The sequence below is a fragment of the Mixophyes fleayi genome, chromosome 8 (genome assembly GCF_038048845.1).
Source record: "Mixophyes fleayi isolate aMixFle1 chromosome 8, aMixFle1.hap1, whole genome shotgun sequence".
Taxonomy (NCBI): Eukaryota; Metazoa; Chordata; class Amphibia; order Anura; family Limnodynastidae; genus Mixophyes; species Mixophyes fleayi.
This window is the reverse complement of record NC_134409.1, coordinates 121,012,057-121,028,822: the sequence shown is the minus strand read 5'-3', so window position 1 is coordinate 121,028,822 and position 16,766 is coordinate 121,012,057. Positions and strand designations below refer to the sequence as shown.

The following is a 16,766-nucleotide window of genomic DNA, read 5'->3' as shown; positions in this document are numbered from 1 at the left end:
GACAACATGACTTCAGTAATGGAGACAGAAATGTAAAAGACACTTCAGTCTCTAGGGATTCATTAGTTGCTCTTCATTAATGCATAGTTGCCTACTCCATGAGACTCCCGCATTTCTGTGAGACCTCCTGGGCTCCCGGGAGAGCAAGGCAACCTCCCGAAATAGATAAGTGGCGGGGGGCGGGCTTAATGACGCAAATACTGCATCCTCTTAACCACTGTAATTGGCCAAAATGGTGACAATCGTTTAGGGGGTGGGGCCAAAATTATGCAATTTGTTAATCCCCACCCCCGCACGCCCACCTCCCCCAGGATCTCCCTGAAGCCAACGAGGAAAAGTTGGCAAGTATGATATATACCCACAATGCATTTCTGCAGAACCAGTCTGCAACTCTGTCTCTCACACTCTGACAGAGAAGCGCCTCTCTCCTAACAGGACAACCTGCAACAAAAGGGTTAGTGAGAGCATGAAGGATATGTAGTTAACTAGAAGCACTTCAGATATATTATTCAGTTTGGAAAAAATAATAATAATATATACAATATAATCCAATAGTGGATTTACCTTCTCTTTAAACTTAATTTTAATGGATATTACCAACGTGTGGAGTTGTATGGATAAGAAAACTGCAAAATATCCAGCTCATCCCCAAGTGTATTGGCTGTGAAAATTGAGCAAATCAGCTTCTGGGCACCTCTAAAAATATATCTACTAGAGTTCAGCCTAAAATGGAAGACTAGTGAGCGACGCAGCGTTGCAATTCCCCTGTTAAAAGCTGGTGTTCAAATGTTTCAGTGTCAATTCATGTATTCTGTGAGATATCAAATACTGAACAAATAGTAAATCTAACTTTATGATTCTTCAAGTTCTATCCATTCACAGCAGGGACTGTGGGGAACACTAGACCTTCGTGTGAGCGAGTCCCATTGAAGCCTACTGAAAAATGACTTGACCTGTGGAATCAACAATGAGCATCTTTTTTTATTATTTCATGGCTTGCAGCTCCTTATAAGATGCACAGCTTGATGGGAGTACAACAAAAGGCATCTCTGCAGGGAGACACTTAAACAAAATACTAAGAAGCTGAACTTGGAACAGAGAACTTTGCCTGTACCAGGACTGTAGTTTAAGTCATTCTTGTGTCAGATTCCATCAGGAATGACAGGATGATTTTACATGACGGAATAGAGATTATTCAAGTTTACTTTACAAGAGAAAACGTTGGGAGATGTTGCTTATAGCAACCAATCAGATTCTAGCTGTCATTTTGTAGAATGCACTAAATAAATGATAACTAGAATATGATTGGTTGCTATAGGCAACATCTCCAATTTTTCAAACCCGCAGTTTAGTAAATATACCCCACCGTGTACAGTAAGCATTACACAGTCTGAAATGTGTCAGCAGGTTCATAACCACTAACCAAGATACGAGGGTGTGACCTACCCCATCTACATGTGAGCACTGCCATTAATGTCCCATTAACGTGATACGTTGGCTCGTTCACACCTATCCGATAGAAAAGTGGGTTAAGTGTTGGAGCCATAGCTCCAGACGCCATTCACAAACAGCAACACCTAGAGGATTCCAGCTGTGGCAGCCGCTTATTGGCCACCCCTAAGCTGTGGGCAAAAGCAGGTGATGTGCACAGACAAATAGGAATTTTTTTTAGATAAGGGACTTGAGAACCAATTGGACAAAAAAAAAATTAAAGTGAGCTGTTCTTTTCCAAATCTTTAAAGCATGAAAACAAATAAGCATTTTTTCCCACATAATTTGTATTCTATACGTTTACAGTCTCCTGCTGCAGTGGGGTCATTTACTGTGCATGAACTTTCAGACCTGGAATCCATCCCTCTAGGGACAAACTCTAATGGTTATGTTGGAGTGCTGGGCTGTCCTATCTTGTCATTAAAGTTGTGTGTTCCCTGAATGTCCTGAAAAAAGGTCTCATCCATGCATCAGAGAATACTCTCTTTTCCTGTGGGTATTTAATTCTCCCTCAGGGTCGGATCTACAGTGAAGGAATGCCCAGCATGCAGCTTTATATTTTACACTGGGATTTAGAGTTGAGCTAGAACATGCCCCCTCCCGACACTATCTGTACACACATTTTACATTACCCCTCTTCTAGAAGCAAATGTTGCTTTCATCATCATCATTTATTTATATAGCGCCACTGATTCCGCAGCGCTGTACAGAAAACTCATTCACATCAGTCCCTGCCCCATTGGAGCTTACAATCTAAATTCCCTAATATAGACACACACAGACAAACACACAGACAGACAGACAGAGAGGGAGACACTAGGGTCAATTTTGATAGCAGCCAATTAACCTACCAGTATGTTTTTTTAGTGTGGGAGGAAACCCACGCAAACACAGGGAGAACATACAAACTCCATACAAATAAGGCCATGGTCGGGAATTGAACTCATGACACCAGTGCTGTGAGGCAGAAGTGCTAACCACTAGGTCACTGTGCTTTGTCAAGTATAGCTCGTAACGCTAAATGAGGCCTATTTTTTTGGGTTTTTTTTTAACAGTTTTTCCTTGGGAGCAGGTAGCCTTTAAGCCACAAATAACCATTATATCCATATGAACTCTATAATCTAGTATGCACAAGCCTATACGGAGGGCCTCTTTTAATTAACAATGTATAAACGTCTGCCTTACAGAAAAATTAGTTCCTCCAAACTTGTCATATTGCAGCTCTTTTCAAAACTGCAAATTCTATGCAATAGTATAAACCAACCCTGTGGCATGTGTTATTAAAATTAATATTCATGGAAAATGAAAAGTAGGCCTCTGGGTAGTATTGTCTGCCCATGTGTAAAATTCTCATTTTCTTAAGACTTAATTTTTAGGCTTTGAAACGCATGTGATTAAAAATTATCAGAATTTTAAAGTGCAAAGGTTTGAAGCAGTATTAAAATAGTAGCGATGTGAGGAAAAGAACTGCGAGGCTCATGCAGATTTCAGCTGTTTGCTATATCAGAAGAGATAATAAAGTTAGTGCCACAAAACCAATAATTCCATATTTTATCATCTTCATCAATAGAACACAACAGATCGAGTCAGCTTTTTTGCCCCTCAAACCTGGTCATTAATCACTTGTTTAGTGTCAAAAATTAGCACAAGAACACATCAATCGTATCTCATAAAATTCAAAGTAAAGCCACTGTTTGACATTAATATATATCAAATGCCATGCATTACTTGGCTGAATCATATTTAGTTACATATAAACAGTTCAGTTACTTCTTTATTAAAGTGCTCTCTTTCTCCCCTCTGCAGCAGGTTTTTATGTTAGGAGGGAGGGGTTTGTCTAACTAAGCAGGCAAAGAGTGACTGAAAGATTGCCCTACTTGCTCTGCAAAAGCGCACTGTGTGAATTGGCTAATTCATACCCTGGAGCAAGTTATGTCACAGTAGCCTAAGTAACTCAATTTGATCTGCGTCCGAAACCATCTTTAGATATGTCACTAAATAATTCCACCCAAAAAAAACCAAAGCATGTTTATAGAAAAATCCAGATAATTTGCTCTTGAAGAACTACTTAATGCAAAATTAAAAATGTTCAGATATGAACCATTCAGGTTAACCCAGTCCCAAAATGTTACTTACATGTAGTCCAGCATTCAGGCTATCTGACAATTCTATTTCAAATTTATTTCCGCCAAAATTTTTGGGGTCTACAGCACAAGTGCCTGGGGCCACGATGACGCAATAAGAGTCATCGAGGCCACGCCCACTTCAGAGGTAAGCGAAACGATATGGTGGTCTTCTCTGCTGGGAGGATCCACCAAAATTCTGGAGGCTCCCAGACATTCAGGAAAGAATGATGTATTTTACTCTTGTGAGGTTATGTGAGGTTTTGGAGGTAGGTGTGAGCGGGAGGACCAAAAAAGAAGCCACAATCCACAAAACAAAATCAGGGAAGAGAGAGAAAAGGCATAGTTTAAGAAATGACTTTTATAGAGATTGGTAGATCAAAGGAACGGATGGTCACGTGGGAAATTAGCAAACACACAAACAAAAAAGTGTTTTCCCGAATGTTAATAACTTCACATCATTGACTTGCTAGGAATTAAAAATAAAGTTTTGAATGAAACAATCTTCAAATAATAAACACATGAAACATCAGCCACAAACATACAGTAATTACCATTTAATTCTCAGGGCACCCATCAATACTATCCAGCTCCGTTGTGCAATATAAATATTAAAATGATCTGAATATACATAAACCACCGACGCTATGCGGCTCCTCTATAATTACCAATGAGATTCAATATCCAGATCTAATTCACATCAGGAATAAAACAATTTGCACACAAGCGACAGTGTTGAAAAATGCTTAATGTGGCAGAATTATGCCAAGGTGCAGGAAAAATGCAGCGTTGGCAAATATCATATAGACCTGGCTCGCAGGCTGAGCTGAATGTCTTAACGCGCAAGCTAAAGATGTACAAATTTAATTAAGAATGTAAAAAGGAGCAGTAAATCACACAGCTATAACAGTCAAAGATTGATATTAGGAGTATTTTAATGCTCATCAAATGTGACTTCCCCAGTACACGCCTTTGATATAAAAGGGAAAGGCCCTCGACTTATCTTCTAATACTATTATTCTAAATAGCTTTGTCAATATATTCCTCCTTGCACACTAAAGGGTAGATTTATCAAACCTTCTAGAACGGTAGTGTTGGCTAACCTGTGACACTCCAGATGTTTGTGAAACTACAAGTCCCAGCATACCCTTCCAGCAATAAGCTGCTCTATATTAGCAAAGCATGCTGGGACTTGTAGTTTCACAACACCTGGAGTGTCACAGGTTAGCCAACACTGCTCTAGAAAGTAAAAGTTGAGGTGTTGCCCATAGCAACCAATCAGATTCTAGCTCTCATTTAATAGTGCGTTCTAGAAAATGATAGCTAGCATGTAATTGGTTGCTATGGACAACACTTTCACTTTCCTTTTAGATGGTTTGATTAATCTACCCCTAAGTGCAAATCGATCTTCAGAATAAGGATGAGTATGGAAACACACTTATAACAAGGAATGGGTTACTTAGAGAACAGTAGATGGCAGACAGAGGTTTTAGGAGTTGCATGGGGTTTTTGTTGTCTGTGATATGCTGTAATTGGACAATTAAATGGGGTGGGTATCTCAGGGGGTAATACCACCTTGATTGCTTAGAGTGGGGTGTCATTGGTGCCCCCTGCGACAAAAATAAAAAGAGTAGGACCCAATCAGACCTGTTCTATCTTCCATTTCATGACTATCATATGTAATTTTACTTCCTGTGACAAAATCCAGCAATTAGAACCAGTGATTTTCAAGAATTTAAAATACAAAAAGGATCTTTAAAATAGAATCAAACTCGCTAGGACCTGAATGTATTTTTGGTAATACCGATAAAGTCATAGTGAAAAATAGGTCTCTTAAAATTGCACTACCACCAAGGGACAATATTTTACTAAGAGGACCCCTCCTTTCTGCCCCCTACATGCAGACATTTTCCTTGAGCTCTACCAGTTCTGTAGTTGAGAACAGGCAAATAAATTAAGCTAACCAGCTTTAAATGGCAGAAGGATGGGTTAAAGTGGGAGGACCAGTCACAAGCTTCAATCACAGCCACCTCTCGGGGTTTGGGCTGTAAGACGAAGGGAGGAGCCTCAGGAAAAGCAGATGCATGGAGAAGCCTGCGGGGCTTTTCTATAATCTTTTACTGTTTAGTAGGTGCAGGTTTACTATGTGGGTTACAGTAATAATTACTATATCTAGAGTAGGGTTCACTTTAAACACATTCAGACCATTAAAAGCACATGGGATCCCCTGGCCGCATTTCTCAGTCTCCAATTTGAAGAACAGGAGAACAAATTTGCTTCAAAATGCGTCCCAGACAGGAACAGAGAATTACGGCTAACCGCCTGGGGCCCCTAATGCAGGGCTGGCCAACCTGTGGCTCACCAGGGGCTGAGAAACTACAAGTCCCAGCATGCCCTGGCAGCTATAGACTGGCTTTCTACTGGCAAAGCATGCTGGGGCTTGTAGTTTCACAACACTCGGAGAGCCACAGGTTGGCTGGGTCTGCCCTAATGTGACATGTAAGACAGTTAACAAGACTCCAGTGGAAGATTTACATAGGTCATTTATAGATGGGTTCTTGGTGTCCATTCTATATGTTTTCACACATATGGGTAACTTTATTTCTGACCCTCAGAGCACCCACATTTCAGCTTCATGGTTGTCTGTCTTCTCTAATTCCCACAAACTGTTAAAGTGAAGCCTTTGTACCAAAGGCCCTGGCTAAGGTTTCATCCTGGGAAAGAAGCAGCTGGTTGATATACAGCAGGACAAGATGGCAGTAAGTCTGATGACAGAGGAGAAAGCATTGCAAGGAGTTAGCTAATTAATAGTCCCCAGGCCTGGTGGTCGCTGGAGGGGTATACAGGCTCGCTATGGTAGAGCTCCGCCGCTAGGTATGTTTTATAGTACAGGGTGTTGCAGGCTGGATATATAAAACTTATGGTCTATCCAGCATTACATTGTGCTGACACAAAGCCCGACCAGTTACACTGCTCCTTTCTAATTGTGTTATCCGACCCCGGCGTGAAAATAAATCACAGGAAAGGAGTGAATCTGCAGCAAGGTACAAAGAGAGTTTATATACGGCCTAATGTAGCCGATCAATCTCCTTGGAGCAGGCGGTGGGCGTACACACCATGTACGCCGGGCAGACTATCTAGTTGCAATGGTGCAAAACAACTGCATTGTGATCGTAAATGATGTCCGGAGTAACTACAATAAGGTCCGTAAGCAATTACAGTAACAAAATCAATTTAAAATCAGTATTAAGTGTTAACTCATTAATGGCATAATGATTTTGCTTGCTCTTTAATACATATTACATATCATGTACTACTTTGTAAAACACACATAAAATAAAATTGCATAATGAATAATACAAAAGTTAAGAGAACCTGTAAAATTTTAAATTATATGCAAAAGCTCTACTGACAGAAATTGAGATTTTTGAAGCATAGGCAAACCGAGGGGGGTTTCCTAGTGCCTGGAAACCCCCTCCAAGCCTGGGGCACTGTATAATTGAGGTGGCTGGACACTGTCCCCAATTCACACGGCTCTGCTCGAAAAGAGAGAGCTGCATTTACCTAACAGTAGTGCACACAGTATTGCCCATGTATATCATGGGGGGAGCTGGAGAGCAGCCAAGCACTGTCTAAAATTATAGCCACGCCCCCATGCATGCTGGTCACGCCCACTGGCGGCGTGGTGTGGAAACCCCCCCTCTGCAAATCCTGCGTTTGCCCCTGTGAAGGGCATGTAACCTGCACACAGTGGAGGCAGCTATTTAGTGACAATAGAGTACAGTTAATATATGATAAGCCATCAATTCAGTTTAAACTATTGACAATCACTTCAGATTACATACTTGTCAACTTTGTAAAACCTCTGCTCCGGGAGTTCCTGAAGCAGAGGTCATGTGACAGGGGGTAGGAGGGGGTGTGGCAACACAAATGCGGCACCGTGGCCCGCGCCCCCTGCTAAGGAATGCTAAAATTCACAGCATTTCAAATCAGGGGGGCGGTGCTTGATGACGCGAAATCGCGTAATTAAGCCACGACCCCCATCACTTCCGGGAGAATGCCTGCTCTCCCCGAAAATCAGGAGTCTCCTGGAAAATTATGAGAGAGCAGGCAACTATGCTTCAGAAGGATTAACTAGTGAAATCACTTTAACCACAAAATGGCCGCCTCCACTGTGTGAAACCGACTGGTACACCAAGCCACCCACACTGCCACACAGTCCCCACTCAGGAATTAATTAGGTGGGAAGAGGTTTTCTTTATAAAACTATCCTGTGTATATTAACATTTATTGCAATTTATGATTGGGAACAAAGCCAGTAATACAATCAGACTGGGTATGAACAGACTGAGGCCCTGCCTGCAAGCTTCTCACTTTACTCACAACATATGTATTTTATACAGTGATGACAATATAACATCTGTTTTCACGGTCCCCTGCCTGCCTTTATACCATCAGCATTCAAAGACCAGGCTTTACCTAAAGAGCAGATAAATGCATTCTATACTGTCTGGCAGAACACAATATATACAGTATGTATAAAACATAACCTAATACAGATTCTAGAGATGCTTCTACATTCAACTACTTGTTCAAGGCTGAATAAAAACCATCAAAGCAATTTATGGGCCACATAACAAAATTTTGGTAGGAACGTCATCACCATCAGCCTTTGTTATACCCACCTGCTATCATCGTTTTTCACCCCAGATTAATAGCCCTCATCCCTGCAATACAATAAGGCTCATTTATCACACTGCATTCTGGGTAAAATCATAAACTGCAGCAATCAAAAACTTGCTTTTATAATCCAACTAGCACTAGATAATAGAAAGCTGATTAGCTGCTGTGCTTCGAGTCCACTTTGTACCTAAAATCTATAATAGTGAATAAGCCACAATGATTACCGCTTGACCAGTCTGACATATACGCTGGAGGTTATTCATATTAAATATATGCACACTTTTTTTTATACTTCGGCCGAGATGCAACCAAACTTTAGGGCGCTTTTAAGAATAGGTTATCTTGTGTGTGCTGCCGGTCACCACAGCATGTCCCAGTAGTTCTGGTTTTTGAAGGTCAGTCTTGGTTTCCACGGGAATGGAAATAGGTGCAGCCATGTCAACTATGGGCATCTGGATGATGGGAAGGGTGTGTCCTGCACAGATTGGAGGAGTGGACAATTTGGTCCTAGTTTGTTTGGAATGCTGGGAGGTATAGCCACAAAGCGGCTGCATGGACGACCGGGGTTAGTCATGCCATAGGTTGTTCAGGTTTGGATGCAGATGGCTCAGAGTACATGCGTACACAATAATTACTGAACATCAATTTGCAGCGCAGAACATAAGAGGCTTAGGGCTAGATTTACTAAACTGCGGGTTTGAAAAAGTGGAGATGTTGCCTATAGCAACCAATCAGATTCTAGCTGTCATTTTGTAGAATGCACTAAATAAATGACAGCTAAAATCTGATTGGTTGCTATAGGCAACATCTCCACTTTTTCAAACCCGCAGTTTAGTAAATCTAGCCCTTAGTCCTTTCAGCTTACTGTATATGGCACTGTGCTTGGTACCATCACTGCTATATAGCCAATAAACCAGCTAAATTAAAAAGGTACCATTTTTTTCAACCTCAAATTAAATGTGACCAAAGAAAATAGACAGAAATAAACTTGACTGAGTGATAGAATATACATGAACCAACTGGGGCGTTTATAATTAAGTGAATATGTCCACAGTGCTCTTACTTCTCTGCAGCTGGCTGTAGTGTTAGTAGGGAGGTGCTTCACTAAGATGGCTTTGAAGAAATGCACTGTGTTGATTGGTTGATTCATACACGGTGCAGGGCTTGCAGAATAGCTTTTCAAAAGGGTCTATATTCCGTATTTGGCACTTCCTGCACCACTTATGTTTTAACCTCCGAGGTTTGGAGAAATGTATTTCCGGCTGCTTCAATTGCGGAGCTTTGTATGCTGCTCTCACTCAAACAACCACCTGTCCCATAATGCTTTGCTCCAGTACTGGAGTTTCTCTATCCAGGTAGAGACTTCTATCAAGTTAAGGGGCTGGGCAACAACGAAAACCCTTGTGTTATCTACAAGCAGTGCTGGGGACTGTTAGAGGCAATATGTATACCAGAATACCCCTGTAAGATAGAGGAATGGTGCAGCCTGGGGAAAAAGTGGCAAGAAAGACAAATGTTTGTTTCGCACCACTTCTCTAATGTCTTCAAGTTACCACACTGCTCGTACCAGTGCACTTGGCGTTTATTTTTTCCTGAGTTAATAGTTTCCTTGCTGAACTGTGTTTTGTAGTTTGAAAAGCAATTAATTTTTTTTTTAACAGAGCAAGAATTGTTGTACAATATTTCTATAAAGTTCAGAAGTTGGTATATTTATAACTTTGGAATTCAGGAGGGAAATGAAGATTTAATAGTCTAACTATGTGTCTCATTTCAAAATTTTCAGAGGGCCATAAATTCTCAAGTCTCTTCCCTAAAGGACAAATGATTTATCAGCTATTAACGCCCCCACCCAAATGTGGTAATTGCTCTTGCACTTTAATTAATCAGCCCTATGTATGAAGACCCTCCTTGGAGGATATTTTGGGTGAAAACTTTAAAAGTAACGTCCTCTTTCAAAGTAATTATCTTGCAAACCGGTATTTTCCATAACCAACAGAAAACAGCTCTTGATCATTTATCATAACCTTATCGTACACTATCGCAGGCCTCCTCGCTCAGCAGAACAAGTATATAGTGTTTCTTATAGGGACAGAATCAGTTTAGACAAATGCAGATAAAATGCAGCAGGGTTGCACAGTGGTTAGCATTGCTACCTCACTTTGCTGGAGACATGGACTCGACTCCGATCAGACCCCTATTTGTATGCAGAGTGTGGGAGGAAACAGAGTGCTCTGGTTAACAACCACACTTCAAAAGGACATAATGATAGGTTAATTAGCGCCCCCAAATGTGTAAGGCTGGGTACACACTAAACAATTTTTTTCCTGACGCGATATCCTTAACGATTTTATCAACAGTTTAAAAAAAAAAAAAAAAAAAAAAAGTCCTGATCAGCGTGCCGATTCATCATATTTGCCAACTCTCCCGGAATGTATGGGAGACTCCCGAATTTCGGGAAGGCCTCCCTGGCTCCCGAGAGAGCAGGCAAATATCCAGCATATGGCATCTGCACCTCAGAATTACGCGATTTGTGGTGAATCGCGTCATTTTGGCACCGCCCCCCACGACAAAAACTGCATTTTTTGGGGGGAGGGCGGATCCAAAATGACGCAAATTACCGCGCCCCGCCCCTCCCGCCCACCAACCACCCCCCCTGTCTGGGTTCTCCCGAAAGGAACTTACCAAAGGTTGGAAAGTATGTGATTCATGTGTACACACTATACACGTTTTACACGATTTGCCTTAGGATGGGTACACACTACATTGTTTTCAGCCAAAGAGTGTTAGTGTGTGTTAGGGAATATAGAGATAAGCTCCACTGGGGCAGGAACGGTTGTGAATGATTAATTATTCTCTATAGAGCGCTTGGTAATATGTAGGCACTATATAAAGAAGGGCTAATGAGTAAATAATAAAATTTATTTTAACCACCTCACCAACACATAGTGGAGTCGGCCATTTTGAGAATGTAGCCTATTTATTCACTTGCGTATCTCTGGTGTCACTGGTGCTTAGCCTGCAATCACAGGAATACAGAGTGGGCCCACAGAATTATTACCTCATTAATGTTTATGAGACGGATTAATTTGAATTTATCATCTGCTGCTTTGGTCCTGAAAATAAACTTATTGCAGAACCTCCACAGAATTTTTTTTTGTATATTACCACAAATCTATGAGGTACCACCGACATGAAAAAAAATAATCTATCCAATCTGTGTATATTTTATAAGAGGAAATTTGGCTTCTAGGCCTCAGTCATTTCCATCAGGATGCAAGATGGCTGCACACTGAGGGTTTACGGCAATTATACGATTTACTTTCAAATCCTTTCCTCCGTTAAATGATCTTGCTGCGAGATTCTTCCACAGAGCTCTATAATGAGTGTCCAGCCTCTGGATTATCCCAGGATAAATTAATGCGGCTCATTAGTGACCACAGCAGCCTTATCAGGGGAAAACCTTTTTTAATTTAGTCATAAAAACAGCCCCTGTTGTCTACATGAAACTATGAGGACTGATGGAAATGCAAGAAATACTGATGAGGATACACTTATGTAGACTTGAGATATTAGGATAATAAATATACATTAACTTAGCATGAGAAAAATGGCAGCATAGCTGTATATTATAACCAACTATAGCTTTATAAAAAAAATAAGATTCAATGCTTTATTGTGATAAGCCAAGTATGGCATCTCCTACTCAACTTTCTTTGTGTAAGAACCAATCTGCAAACAGAGGGTAGATTTATCAGGAAAAGTGGGGGGTGTTACCCATAGCAACCATATTCTAGCTATCACGTTCTAGAATGCACTAGATAAAGGATAGCTAGAATGTGATTGGTTGCTATGGGTAACACCCCCCACTTTTCCTTTTTAGCAGGTTCTATAAATTTACCCCGGTGTCTGTTTTTCCCACAATAGCTGCAATAACCTTAGATGGACGAATTAACTGGAGCTAAGAGGCATTTTTACCCCTAAAGCAGTGTTGGCTAACCTGTGACACTCCAGGTGTTGTGAAACTACAAGTCCCAGCATGCTTTGCCAATATATAACAGCTTATTGCTGGAAGGGTATGCTGGGACTTGTAGTTTCATAAAACACCTGGAGTGTCACAGGTTAGCCATCACTGCCCTAAAGTAACTAAATCAGCCCAGGTTATTGACACTGGAAAATAAGTAGGAAAAACAGAAACACATGATCTCACTGTGAATAGTCAGACTGACAATTACTGAGGAATATCCACAAAGTGATAGCCCCTCCTAGTGCCCCGAAGGCATCTATCGAAATTTTAAATCTGATTTTGAAAAGGTATTTAACAAGATCACTTTCTTTGTCCTCTTTCCAAATTGAGAGGAAAAAAATTAAATTAAAAAACAACTAAAAGGTTTCCCTTTAAAGCAGTCATACAGCAGCCTATGGCACCACAACAACAAACGCAGTATGGATTTGGGTCATTTCAGTAGCTCAGAGTATATTTTACATCAGACAGAATGATATTCTTTTGTCTCTCTTTCCCCATTAGATCTGGGAAATGATGTCAGATACTAAACACACAAGGATGAAATATCGCCGGCAGATCAATAGTATTGGTTTTACCCACTCTGAGGCTGCCAGAAAAGGTATATTTCAGAAGTGTGGAGACATATTTTTACTAATCTAAGCAAAACGAGTTCTAGGGTTTAATTTCAAGATTAAGATTATGATTACAATTTGACTAGGGGGGGAAGTGTGGGAAATGTATAAAATGATATGCACTGTTCCCCCCGCCTCTTCAACACACACCACAAAGTAACCTTACTAGTATACAGCATCAACATTAACATAATGCAATGATTTACTAAACTGCGGGTTTGGAAAAGTGGAGATGTTGCCTATAGCAACCAATCAGATTCTAGCTGTCATTTATTTAGTGCATTCTACAAAATGACAGCTAGAATCTGATTGGTTGCTATAGGCAACATCTCCACTTTTAGTAAACATACCCCTAAATAGCATCACAAGCAGAAACAAAAGCCCTAATAATTTTATGCATATTTTAATGAAATTTTTTAAAATATTGGCGGGCCGGATAGAACCTCTAAGTGGGCCGGATCTGGCCCGCGGGCCGTAGTTTGCCCATCACTGATCTAAACCACCACAGAAAGTGCTGTTTGGGAAAAGTCAGAGCGATCTCTCATTGGGGTATATTTATCAAACTCTCTAAAAAGGAAAAGCTGAACCAATCAGAATCAGAATCTAGCTATCATGTTCAAGAATATACTGGATAAATGATAGCTAGAACCTGATTGGTTGCTATGGGCAACACTTCCAATTTTCCTATTTAGGAGCTTTGATAAATCTACCCCTATGAGAGTCCTAACTCTAAACAAGAAGCAAAGTTTTCTATGCAAGATTTTTCATGTAAAACCTATATAGAAATAACAATGAAATCACCAAACAGAAGTCTAAATTAGTACTAGTGCTAACACGGCACAAACAAAACAAAAAATTTTGTTTTTTAAAACACAACCAATTCTGTTCTGCAATCTCAGCAAATAAGCACAGAAATATAATAATAATAATTTTTAATTTTTTTATTTTAGACACAATTTTAGAGCAATATTCTAGTTCAGCAGTAATCACAGTACCTGAGTAAGACCAGTACGGTTCACTGGCCGCTTTACGCCTCCGTATCTGCGCAGAGCTTCCATGTCCGTTTTCATGTAGTGTTCCCACGTTCTCCTCAGGGTAGGCTGCAAGAAAAGGAGACACACAATTAAGATATTATTATCCTTTATTTGTTAGGCGCCACAAGATTTCCGCAGCGCCGTACACCATACAAACAGTACACTATACAGGGTGAGACAGTACAAAACAATAAACAAAAATCCCAGTACTTCGAAACTCCAGGCAGGTAAAGCAATAAACACGGAGCAGAAGAACAGGTAGGGAGACAGGAGGGAATAGGGCCCTGCTCATTTGAGCTTACATCCTAAGGGAGGGAAAACAGAACAGACACAAGGGGAGCCAGATGAGGCAAGGGAGTGAGCGAGTGGAGGAGGTGAAGGGGTTATACGGATGGTTGGTAGGCTTTAAGGAAGAGGTGGGTTTTTAGTGCACGTTTGAAGGAGCACAGAGTCGGAGAGAGGCGGATGGAACGAGGGAGGTCATTCCAGTGAAGGGGGGCTGCACGGGAAAAGTCTTGGATTCTGGAGTGGGAAGAGGTGATAAGAGTAGAGGAGAGGTGGCGATCATTGGTTGAGCGCAGGGAGCGAGCAGGAGTGTGAATGGAGAAGAGGTTAGAGATATAAGGGGCAGTAGAGTTAGAGAGAGCCTTGTAAGTGGTGGTGAGGATTTTGAAAAGGATTCTGTAGGGGAAGGGAAGCCAGTGTAGGGCGAGACAGAGAGGGGAGGCAGATGAGGAGCAGTGTGAGAGGAAGATGAGTCTAGTGGCCGCGTTAAGTACAGAGCGGAGGGGGGAGAGATGGGAGATATAATTATAATTAAAAGATATAATTAACTCCATCTGCAGTCATTGTTCTCTCAGTGCACGGTGATCTGTGCAATCCTGGTCATGACTGATTGTGAGTTATGAGCAGCATATGCACCATTAATTGGCTTGGAATGAATAACGCCAATACAACCAAGCAAATGTAGTCACCATATATGAGCGCTGTTAGCTACAGGTTCTAACTCAGTGCATTGCTGTAACGGACAATGGAATTTAATCTGAGCCATAAACATTAAATTGCACGTAACTGCAACAGCCTAGGTATATGAAGGCCTGCCAACGCCACCCATTTAAACTTTGGGAAAAAGTCCCATATATTTTCCAGTGACATAGCTGAAAAAACAAGGTCTATATCCAATCTGGTGATACAAGAGTGCAGCCAAATTAAACAGACACACTCGTACAAAACAGTCAGATTCTATGTTGTCCAATTAGTAAGACCAACCAACAACTGCAAGACATGATTAGCCGATCAGGATCCTCAAACCAACCAGAATTTCCTCCAGTGCCAAATGACATTATTGATCTGGATCGGCATTTTGGGCCTGCACATGCAGCGCCATGGGGCCAACTTTGTACACAAAATAAAAACTAACACCTATCACCATTTGTTATTGCAACAGCAAATTAAGTGGGTGAAATACAGTGGTAGAATATAATCATGCGGTGGAATTAAGTTTTTATGGTTGTAGCAGGCAAAGCATCAGAATGAACATTAAAATAAATCTTCTTTATAACTGCAGCACACTCCAGGGGGTATATCTACTAAACTAAGGGTTTAAAAAAGTGGAGATGTTGCCGATAGTAACCAGATTCTAACTGTACTAGAATGTACTAAATAAATGATAACTAGAATCTGAATGGTTGCTATAGGCAACATCTCCACTTTTTCAAACTTGCAGTTTAGTAAATATACCGCCAGATCTGACAAAGATAAAGAAGATTTTTTTGCTCTGCACAGTGAAATTAGAGGATTATATTCCATCATGGAATGCAACATAAATAAGAGGAGTCAACGACAATTCCCCTGAGTATCTCCTCCAAAGAATTTGTACTGTACACATCTGCTATCTGTTTACGCACATTATTAGAACAATGAGCTGGAGATGCAAATTCTTGTTGCTACAGAGTGACAGCCGACTGGATCTTACACAGGCCCCATCAAGGAGTCTATTTTGGAACAAGCTAGAAGTCTCCCTTAAAAAAAGCTAAACTACTCTACATATAAAACAGAATAAACTTCAAATAAAAAAAACCTAAAAAGATTACTTTAAATATATGAGCGGAGCAATAGATCTAGGTGCTCATTTTTAGAACATTTACATGTTGTACTGGTAGTATGTAAACAAAGCATGTAAAAAAATAAAATAATAAAGCCGAAACTATGTATAATAAAGATGTTCAAACGCAAAGAACGAGCTGCAACATCAAAGAATGTTATATGAATCTGAAAGAGGTCAATGTTAAATCCTGACACAAGATTGCATTAATTTAAGTGCAAATCAAGATATACCATAAAAGAGGCTAGAATACTAGTGTATATCTGTCCTTCATCCATTCAGTCTGTGCTTTGCTATTTAAACCTTTGTGTGTCTTACTCTTATCAACAGACACAACACTGCTATATACTTACTACACTACCTACAGTGTGTACAATATATATATATATATATATATATATATTTGTTGGAAAATATCTTCCACAACCTTCAATGTACAGCTGCCAAATTTACATAGTTATTAGCCACCGATAAAAGTAACCAATTAGACCACATAGCGAAAGAGCGACAAACATTGAAAAAACATAATTTTTGGCTTGTAAACAATTGTTTGACTGCTGGAAGAAAATCTGACGACAATGCGACAAAGCAACAAATCTTATTTTCTAAATAGCATTTTCGGTCTATTTACCAAATAAGTTGGCAAGATATAAAAACTGCTACACATTACAAAAGCGGCCTTGTGCAACGCCGGGT

General features: G+C 40.4%; 1 protein-coding gene and 1 long non-coding RNA gene across 4 annotated transcripts in view; one reads left to right on the top strand and one right to left on the bottom strand.

Annotated features, from left to right (window-relative positions):
* Positions 1 to 16,766, bottom strand: part of PTPRG (protein tyrosine phosphatase receptor type G) — a 393,194-nt gene that overhangs the window by 301,044 nt on the left and 75,384 nt on the right. For all 3 annotated transcript variants that reach the window (XM_075183332.1, XM_075183334.1, XM_075183333.1), the window contains exon 2: positions 13,928 to 14,032. In XM_075183332.1, the coding sequence (XP_075039433.1) occupies positions 13,928 to 14,032 (105 nt within the window). The remainder of the gene's footprint in view (positions 1 to 13,927; positions 14,033 to 16,766) is intronic.
* The window catches only part of LOC142099654 (uncharacterized), a 33,769-nt gene continuing 25,756 nt past the window's right edge, over positions 8,754 to 16,766 (top strand). The window contains exons 1-2 of the long non-coding RNA XR_012678588.1: positions 8,754 to 8,862; positions 12,823 to 12,919. This is a non-coding gene — a long non-coding RNA (uncharacterized LOC142099654). The remainder of the gene's footprint in view (positions 8,863 to 12,822; positions 12,920 to 16,766) is intronic.